General features: G+C 38.3%; 1 protein-coding gene across 1 annotated transcript in view; it reads left to right on the plus strand.

Annotated features, from left to right (window-relative positions):
- The window catches only part of LOC144979557 (potassium channel subfamily T member 2-like), a 102,403-nt gene that overhangs the window by 24,705 nt on the left and 67,698 nt on the right, over positions 1-10,000 (plus strand). The window contains exons 8-12 of the mRNA XM_078926284.1: positions 1,751-1,845; positions 5,286-5,472; positions 6,454-6,618; positions 7,543-7,679; positions 8,957-9,029. Coding sequence (XP_078782410.1) covers positions 1,751-1,845; positions 5,286-5,472; positions 6,454-6,618; positions 7,543-7,679; positions 8,957-9,029 — 657 coding nt within the window. The remainder of the gene's footprint in view (positions 1-1,750; positions 1,846-5,285; positions 5,473-6,453; positions 6,619-7,542; positions 7,680-8,956; positions 9,030-10,000) is intronic.

Below are 10,000 nucleotides of genomic sequence, written 5' to 3' on the forward strand. Positions count from 1 at the left end.
GCAAAAAAAAAAAACAACATATAATGACGTCAATATGCCAGTCTTTTTGGGTCTCAGTGGGTTTCAGTGTCAGGCTATAACTCAACGATGGCTACGGTAATATCAACTAATCGTGCTCAAAGCGCTGGCTGAGCAAACGGTCCTTAGCCAGCAACGACACTTAACATGTAGGACGAGACATGACGTCTGTTTGGCAATAATACGGGGTTTCTTTTATTCCCTAACGAAGAAAGCTGTTTTCAGAATTTTCCCTGAAACATCACACGACCCAATACAAAAATAGATCCTACTTCACGCAAACTAAAAAGCAACAAGTAGAAAACTAGAACTTTTACATAGCGCAATACCCACTATTGCTCAGAGCGCTTTACAAAGGGTCCTTGACCAACAGCAACACGTAACATGAAGGACGGGACATGACGCCTTTTAGGCGATATTACCAATTTTTTTTGGACAGAGACAACAACGCTGTTGACGGCCAGGTACTCATTTTACATCGAGTACGGTGAGAAGTACATTCTATACATAATAATATTGTTCAACTAAATTAGCTCTACAACGCAGTGTCACGTTTTGATAGCTATGGCGAAAGGTATTCTTTAAATTCTGTGATATAGACAAATGAAATTAGAATGGTAAAATTGTTTTTATATCGTAGCGAATTTGACGATTTTTTTATGGGTGGTAAGGAGAGGGTTAACCGCCAGGTACCTATTTTACACCTCAGTGCGATGAGAGAATTTGAGTTAGGAGGCTGTTACAAGGAACGGGACTGGAACCCATGACCTTCCGACCCAAAAGCGAGTGTCATACACAAGACGACTAAGCCGTACCATTCATGTATGACAAGAATATACCATAGGCATTAGATTATAAGGTAGTGCGGCTATGTGGTCTTGTGGTATGACATTCGCTTTCTGATTGGAAGGTCCTGGGTTCCAGCCTTGCTCGGCGCATAGTTGAGTCCTTGGAAAAGGCTCTTTACTCACATTCTCTCACCGAGCTCAGGTGTAAAACGAGTACCAGACCGTGAACTTCGTTGTCTCTGGCTGGAAAAAATGTAATATGGGCTAACAGGCGACATGTCTTGTCCTTCATGTTCAGTGTTGCTGTTCGTAAGGGACCCCTTGTAAAGCGCTTTGAGCACGTTTAGTGGATCTTGCTCTATATAGAAGCTCAAGGTTTATTTATGAATTAATATAGAGTTCACGGGGAATATGGTTTGATAATGTCAGCAGCTAAGGAACCAAATGACATTATTTGGGGGCTATGTGGTCTAGTGGTATGATACTCGCCTTCGGATCGGAAAGTTGTTGGTTCGTGTCCCGCTCTGAGCGGCGCATATTTGAATCCTTGGAAAAGGCTTTTTTAATCACATGCATTCTTTCACCGTACTCAGGTGTAAAATGAGTACCTTTGCTGTAGACATCATTGTCTCTGTCGTAAAAAATAGTTATATCGCCAAACAGCCCCACGTGTAAGTGATGCTGTTGCCCTTTGTAAAGCGCTTTGAGCACGTGTGATGGATATTGCGCTTAATAAAATATGCTCAAATTTGTTAAAACATATTGGACATTATGTAAAATTGCCAATGCTCTGTATAAATGTCATTTGTTACTAATTCATTATGTGATTTCTAAAAGATGCACAATATATATATATATATATATATATATATATATATATATATATATATATATATATATATATATATATATATATATATATATTGTCTGATTTATGTTTCCAGAATGATCTTCATCGAGTTATGCAGAAGTCACAGTCAGCCTTAGCCCAGCAGTTGATGGTTTTAGGGGCTACGTTGTTGTGTCTTGTGTTTATAAGGTAAGGGGGGGGGGGGGGGTGCGTTGTTGGTGTTGTTGTTGGTGGTGATAGTGGTGTTGGTAGTGGTGGTTTTCTGGGCTTATGTTAAAAAGGTAAGGGGGATGTTGTTGGCAGTGGTGGTTTTAGGGGCTACGTTGTTGTGTCTTGTGTTTATAAGGTAAGGGGGGGGGGGCGGATGTTGGTGTTGGTAGTGGTGGTTTTCTGGGCTTATGTTAAAAAGGTAAGGGGGATGTTGTCGGTAGTGGTGGTTTTAGAGGCTTCGTTGTTGCGTCTTGTGTTTATAAGTTAAGGGGGGGGGGGGCGGATGTTGGTGGTGGTAGTGGGGTTTTCTGGGCTTATGTTAAAAAGGTAAGGGGGATGTTGTCGGTAGTGGTGGTTTTAGAGGCTTCGTTGTTGCGTCTTGTGTTTATAAGTTAAGGGGGGGGGCGGATGTTGGTGGTGGTTGTCTTGGTAGTAGTGGTGGATTTCTGGGTTCCGTTGTCGTGTCTTATGTTAAAAAGGTAAGGGGTGGGGGGGGGGGGGTTGTTGGTGTTGCTGTTAGTGGTGATAGTGGTGTTGGTAGTGTTGTTAGTGATTGTTTTTAGGGCTACATTGTTTCTGGTAAGGGATTGGGGGGGGGGTGTTGGTAGTTGTGTTGGATTTAGGGGCTACGTTGATGTGTCTGGTCTTAATTCTCTTGAGTTCACCCTCATGGAAAATCGAACAAATTTGTTCGATTTTCCATGCATATGAACTCGAGAGACTTAATAAGGTAACGAGGGTGTTGTCAGACTATAGATAGTATGTGCTTGGCTAAGAGGCTCACACATTTCCATCCGGAAGTATCACATTCCAACACACAAAACTATGTGCAACCATGAACGTTTGGTTAATACAGTTTAGTGAGAATTACCCATAAACGCGGATGGGAAAAGCAATAACAAAGACCTGAGTGACGTCAACTTCATACTATCTTTTTTCGACTGTGAGTACCTAAATGCATAGCATTATTATTATATATCTTCACACTACTAGGGGCGGTCACGTCATGATGTAAGCGTATTATAACCTACAGTATCAAACAACATACTTAAAGATCGCTCCATTGTTCCATAATATGTAATTTCCATTTTTTGGATTAATAAAGTTTAAACTAGTCATTTGTATAGATGCTGTGCGCTCTTCTAAGAAGCTCACAACATTGCCATCCGGAAATATAGCGGACTAACACACAAAACCGTGTGCAACCTTGAAGGTTTATAGTCTGGTGAATACAGTTTAGTGAGAATTATGCATAAAGATGTTTGGCAAAAAAAAACTATAACAAAAGCTGAGTGACGTCATATTCGTTCTATCAATAGAAGGAACAATATTGACGTCACTCAGCTCTTTGTGTTTTTTTTTATACAGTCAATTTGGACATCACTAAATTCTATTTATCAGACTATAAATGTACAACGTTACTTATAGTTTCATGTGTTGGCACGTTATATCCTACTATGAGTATTTTACCTAAACGCATAGCATTATTATTAAATCTTCACTCTACTAGGGGCTGTCACATCATGACATGATGTAAACGTATTATAACTGGGTATCAACCAAACATACTTAAAGATCGCTCCATTGTTCCTTTATATGTAATTTCCATTTTTTTTTATCTTTGGATTAATAATATTTATCTTAGTCATTTGTATCTATACTCTAACAGCAGCTGTTCCAATGATTTACCAAATACAAGTCTATAGTTTACTAGCCCTAAATCCAGATATCAACAGCATTATCATCACAACTGTCAGCTTGCCTTTATTATAGTATTTTATCGACATCGTTTATTGCTTTCCTGTTTCTTTTGAAAACCGCCGTACTCTAGAAAAAAATCCAACAAATCTTTGGAATTTTAGCCAGAAAAATCTTCCTTCAAACATCTATCAATTAAAATGACAACTGACTGAACCCTCATCTTGTCAAAAACTCTCAAACATGGGACACCGGTAAAGTTTTCAATGAAGTCCCGGGTTTGAGAGTTTTTGACAACGTGAGAGTAATTTTAATCGATTGATATTCAAAGGACGATTTTTCTGGCCAAAATCTAAAGGCGTTTTTTTTTTCAGAGAATGGCCGAATAAATATTGAATTAATTGTCGATATTTATTACGTTCCTTCAGTCATTATCACAATAGCATTAACAAGTCTCTTAACAATAGTAACATTGTTTGTGTATATAGCGGTATTCTATACAAAAGCGTCTCAAAACCTCTCTTAGCATGTCATGATACCAGTATCATTATCAACAGTTTATTGCTTTCCCAATATCTATGTTGTCGGGTGAAAACGTTGTGCTAATCCAGTTGTACGTATAATAGAGGGGGAAAATGCTTGTTTATGTCAGCATTAAAGTTATTTTTTCCCCTCTCAAATCCTTACTAGCTAAACGTGTGTATGTAGTTCCAGTTTTGAAAGATGGTTTGGTGTATGAGCATCAATTTAGAAAGCATAAGAATAGCACAGGGGAAAAAGCACTGATGTCCACTCTTTGAGATTTTTATGGCTGTCTTATTGAGTGATGTCAGAGGTCTAAACATTCCTTCTATTTATAGAAGAGCAAAAATTACAAGCATTAAAGAGTAATGGTTTAGACGAATTTACATAATATAAGGACATAAACATGACGTCAGCGTTCGATACCATCAACAGGGAGAAAACGAAAACTATTGACCATACTAACAACATTCCTTACCCTAGACGAGCTAAAACTATTACGTCTTCTGCTGAGAAGCAGTGCACTAACTGCAAACACAAGGAATATCTCATGCTTAATAGATATAGTAATTGGCACACCACAAGGAGACGGTTTTCCCCGGTTCTATTCATAATTTATATGGAGGATGCTCTACGAGACCTGTGACCACTTTTGTCTCTGTCAGCATCACCTAAAGAACTAATTAACCTAAACAATTAGGACTCCAGATTCAGAACAACAAATGAAGCAAAATAAATCAAATTCATTGATACCATTGTCAGTTTGTAAATGAATATCTCCAGGTGAATGCGAAAATGAACTACACTCGGATAAAATAAAACCAACAAGATTCAAGTCAACTTGCAAATTTAGATCCTCACTTGGCGATTCCAATGACGTCAATAGGAAAAAGAAACTAGCATCGCTATCTTTCAAAAAATGTAACAGACTATTTATAAAAGCAGAGATAGTGGACGAATAAGGTTGTAAAATACTATTGTTTTGCCCGTTCTAGTATATAGAACCAGGCGCTCATTGAAAAGGAAATTAACAGGATTGCTGCCCCCCCCCCCCCCCCGCAAACGCTTGAGAATACTCCTTGAAGAAAGACTCGGTATTTCGGCTCTTGGGTCAATATAATTCCCAAGGTCGTTCAGAAATTATATAATTATAGACTAGTTGAAGCTGATGAGTCGCATATTTGGTTATTTCTTTTCAGTGCGTGTGGAGTAAACCATCTCCAGAGAGCTAGTGATAACCGTCATTTTGGTGTGTTCGAGTCCCTATGGTTTGTTGTGGTCACTTTCTCCACTGTGGGATTTGGTGACGTGTGTCCGGACATCTGGCCAAGTCAATTGTTCATGCTGGTCATGATATGCTTCGCTCTGGTCATTTTGCCTACGCAGGTGAGCTTAAACAGATCATTAGATATTTACGTGCACTTTTTTGTCAGATCTGATAATTGAAAGCAATGATGGCCCTGATTTAACATTATAGTATGATACCCCTTTGTTCTTGGGGAAATCCCAATTTTACTATAGCGGAGTATCAAAAGTATAATTCTTTGTATGACATTACGTATCGGTCCAATCACTTTTCTATCTTTTCGCGCCACTCATCTGGTTTTACTATAAAAAGATTTTGACGCGAAATGATACCCTGGCAATGATATCTTGGTTTGCTAGTATTTCCACAAAATCATATTTTAAATCTTTCATACATACAAAGTGCCTAAGTATTAGATTTTTTAAAGTCAGCTCGATCAATGTGGAATGAAAGACATGGAGGACACCATCTTGAAGAGAAGAAGATGGAGAGATGGATAGGACAAGTTATGTGAAAGGAGAAGGAAAACATAAGTGAAACTTCCCTAAACTGGACACCAGAAGGAAAGCGAAGAAGAGGAAGGCCCCTAGCAATGGGGATGATCTATATTACCTTTCCTTGTGCTCAAGGTCATTGGTCACATTGCAAAGTTGGCTCAAAATGACCCACATAATGAAAAGTGTTCGCAGTTTGAGAAATATCTAACGTCACAATTGGTCATTTTGCTCAGCATGGCACATGAGTATGTTTACAACATTCATTAACAAAGCAGCGTGTTAACATTTATTAAGAAATGCGCAGTCGTTGTACAGCAACAAATCGTGTGATGGATGAATTGGTTGGGACAAAAACATGAATATAGATCGCTTTTGGAGGAGATGACTGGAGGGAGAGATGAGAAAGCGGGGGAACAAGTAGAGCTACCTGAAGATGACGACCAATGACAAAAGGAAGATGGAGGTCCTTCGTTTCTGCCCTGCATGCCAACAGTCATAATGGGCAGTTAGTAAGTAAATCAGTATAATTATAATCCTTAACTCCCTACTCTACTTTTTTAACAGTTAGAACAGCTTGCCCTGACGTGGTTGGAGAGACAAAAACTTGGCGGTTCCTACAGTAGTCATCGAGCCCAAACAGAGAAACACGTAGTTGTCTGTATGACCACCCTTGTCGCCGATGCGGTTATGGACTTCCTCAATGAATTCTACGCTCATCCAAAATTGCAGGTATGGCTAAGAGAATTCCACCTTCATCATCATCATTGCCTTTTTCACCCTGGGTCAGGGTATGGGCCACAGACAAACAGTTTACGTTCTTCTCTATCCTGGGATAACTTTTTTTTTTATCTCATTCCATGTCTTATCACTTCTCTGTATATCAGCTTCTTTAATTCTTCTCCATGTTCCTCGTGGCCTTCCCCTTGATCTTCTGTCCTGAGGGTTCCAGTCCAATACTTTCTTTGCTTTAGTGGAGTGATGCTTTCTAAGCGTGTGTCCAATCCACCTCCATCGTCTTCTTCCTATTTCCTCTCCCACTGGTTTCTGCTGTGTTTTTTTCCATACTTCTTCATTTTTTATTCTATCCATCTTACATACACCAATAAGTTAAAATATGAGATAAAACGTATATATTTTAAGCTTTTATATAGAGTAATATCCACTAATAAACGTGCTCATCGCGTTTTACAAAGGGTTCCTAGCATACAGAAACATGTAACACGAAGGACGAAACATAAAGCATGTAAGGCGATATAACAATTTTTTTTTCTGACAGAGAAATCCGCCTTCATATGAAGCATACCACCATTGATAGCTTTATTTAACCTTTAATGTTAATCGTAATACGATTGACTCCATTTAGTGAAAATGATTCACCCAGATGGCGGTATAAAACAATAACAAAGAAATGAGTTCCGTCAATTTTGTTCCCTCGATAAGAATAAGCCTCAAAATTGGGTTACAAATCCCGTATGTATGAGTTTTTTAACTATTACTGAAGTCAGTGATCAAGTTTTCATATTCAATCTATAGAAGATTTCCAACGATTCACATTGTTCAATGCGTTTTGCAATGCCTAATTAATTGATTCCCTCTGCAAAACAGAAAATAAAACAAAACACAATAATTATCCTCACTTTCTCTCTTCCTAAGGATTACTTTGTCGTGTTGCTGTCTCCATGTGAGCTGGATTCTACCATGAAGATGTTGCTTCAAGTTCCTTTATGGGCACAGAGAGTCATCTATGTACAAGGATCTGCTCTCAAGGACTCGGATCTCACCAGGTGCAGGTGAGTAACGTATCCTGTTAACTCTCTTACCAACCATTTTCAGGATTTTCCCCAAAACTTCACACCCAACCTATCCAAAAATAGATTTATTTCACTCAAACACAAAATCTGTTCGTTCTTGCTATACATTTTATTTGCTAAGCGAGCTCTTCATGTTCAACACAGAGTTAATATACTTTAACTATAGCATGAACTATAGCAAACATTTTTGTTCAAATGATTTACAAAAGAATTGAGAATGACTAAAAATGTTGGCTGCATCGTAACAAATGTGACGATTTTCCTATGAGTGGTAAGGAGGGTGTTAAACTAAAATAAAGATCTGAAAAATGTAAGTGTGAAACAGTGCTAGGCAAAGCAAGAATTGTCTTCTGGCACATTTCAACTGCGCAAGGACAGACCTTCAAGGGAATCCATCGGGAAGGAGGAAAGGAAGGAAGACCAAGCTAACGTCAACATGGAGGAGAGACCTTCTGGTAGAGCTGAAAAGGTTTGGCATGCGCTGGCAATAGATGGAAAGATTGGTCAGCGACTGAAGAGGATGGAAAAGTTTTATCGGTGGTCCATAGTCACTGTGGGATGAGGACTAAGGCGAGAAGACTTTTCTGTTAACTTCAGTTCTGGTCATTTATTATGATGCAACCAACGATATTCTCATTCTGATTTCTTTTGTACATCACTATTTTTAAAGGAAAATAATTTATTATAGTCGTAGCGTAGCCATCGTTAAGTTATAGCCTGACACTGAAATCCAACAAGACTGGCATTTTGACGTCATTATTTGGTTTTTGCACCGGCTAGTGAGTTGTTGTTAGTAGTGCTCATGGAAACAAGTGATCCCATTGGTTTGAACTATTGAATACAACTCACGATTTGTTTTCTTTTGTGGCAAAAGACTGGCATTTTGACGTCATTTTTTGGTCAGTGTCAGGCCATAACTTTACGATGGTTACGCTACGAGACGACGCAGCTATATTTAATAATTTATTCATTCATAAAGAGGTTTTGGCATCTTAAATTGTCAGAAAATGTTGTTGAGATGATCGGATTGGATTGCTCCTGATCGACGTTCACTTATTTGCAGGTCTGATAACCCAATTCATTATGAGTTCAGTGTTATAAGGGAAATCTCAAAATATGACGCATAAAATATGGCCCATAACAACAATGTTAAACTAGGCCTATAATTAAATCCGGATGTCAGACCTGCATGTATGGACACGTCGCTCGTGATGAAAAAGAAATTCACTTTATACCTTGACTTGAACTTTCCACAGAATGCAAGACGCTGAGACCTGTTTTATATTGTCAGCAAACAGCGTCAACAACTATGTAGATAAGGACGCTATGGTATGTATAATCTTATCATCCTTATCAGTATCATATTTATTATCATTATCATAATCATCGTCATCATCATCATCATCATCATCATCAACATCATCATCATCATCATCAACATCACCAGCATCAGCAGCAGCAGCGATAACAACAATACCACCACTGCCACCACCGTAGCAATTATTGCCATCCTTTCTATCATCATCATCATCATCATCATCATCATCATCATCATCATCATCATCATCATCATCATCATCATCACCACCATAATACTTTCAACAGTCGTAATGACGTATGGTAACTTAGTAACTGGCTCTAAACTATCAGAACAATGATGGACGCCCTTATGAAATATTTCTCCGACGGGCATAAAAGTGTATCCAGAGGATAAAAATAATATAAATCTGATCATGTTTTGACTTTTACACATTCTGATCACAAGACAATTGAAAAGTTCTAGCCAGCATGAAAAATAAACAGTACCGATTTCCTTTGTTTAGAACCACGATGGCCGCCGTTGCTAGGCGACGTGACATCAGACTATTGAAGGGAACATAACCGCGTCCCTCGGACAGTTGTCCGAATGTTTTTAAAAAATGACAGTCAGTGATAAACTACATACACGGTATTACCATCGATGGCCCGCGAAGTTAGAATCTGACTTTACCTTCACGTCGTGAATCTTCCACAGAGTGTACATAATATTATTAAAATGTCAATGTTGCTGCTCACAGATCGAAGAAATAAATAATAATGTGAAATTGAATGTAAGCTTCAATTTAATTTTAAAAAAAGATCAAATAAACGTTTCGGGTTTCCCCTTTATTAACAAAACAGGATTTCGGGTTTCCCCCTTTTATAAAAAAAACAGGATCTTGTTTTGTTGATAAAGGGGAAACCCGAAACATTCATTTGATCATTGTTTGTAATTAAATTTAAGCTTACATTCAATTTCGCATTATTACATATTATTATGA

Source organism: Berghia stephanieae, chromosome 9 (assembly GCF_034508935.2).
Source record: "Berghia stephanieae isolate SIO BIC M18660-M18661 chromosome 9, UCSD_Bste_1.3, whole genome shotgun sequence".
Taxonomy (NCBI): domain Eukaryota; kingdom Metazoa; phylum Mollusca; class Gastropoda; order Nudibranchia; family Aeolidiidae; genus Berghia; species Berghia stephanieae.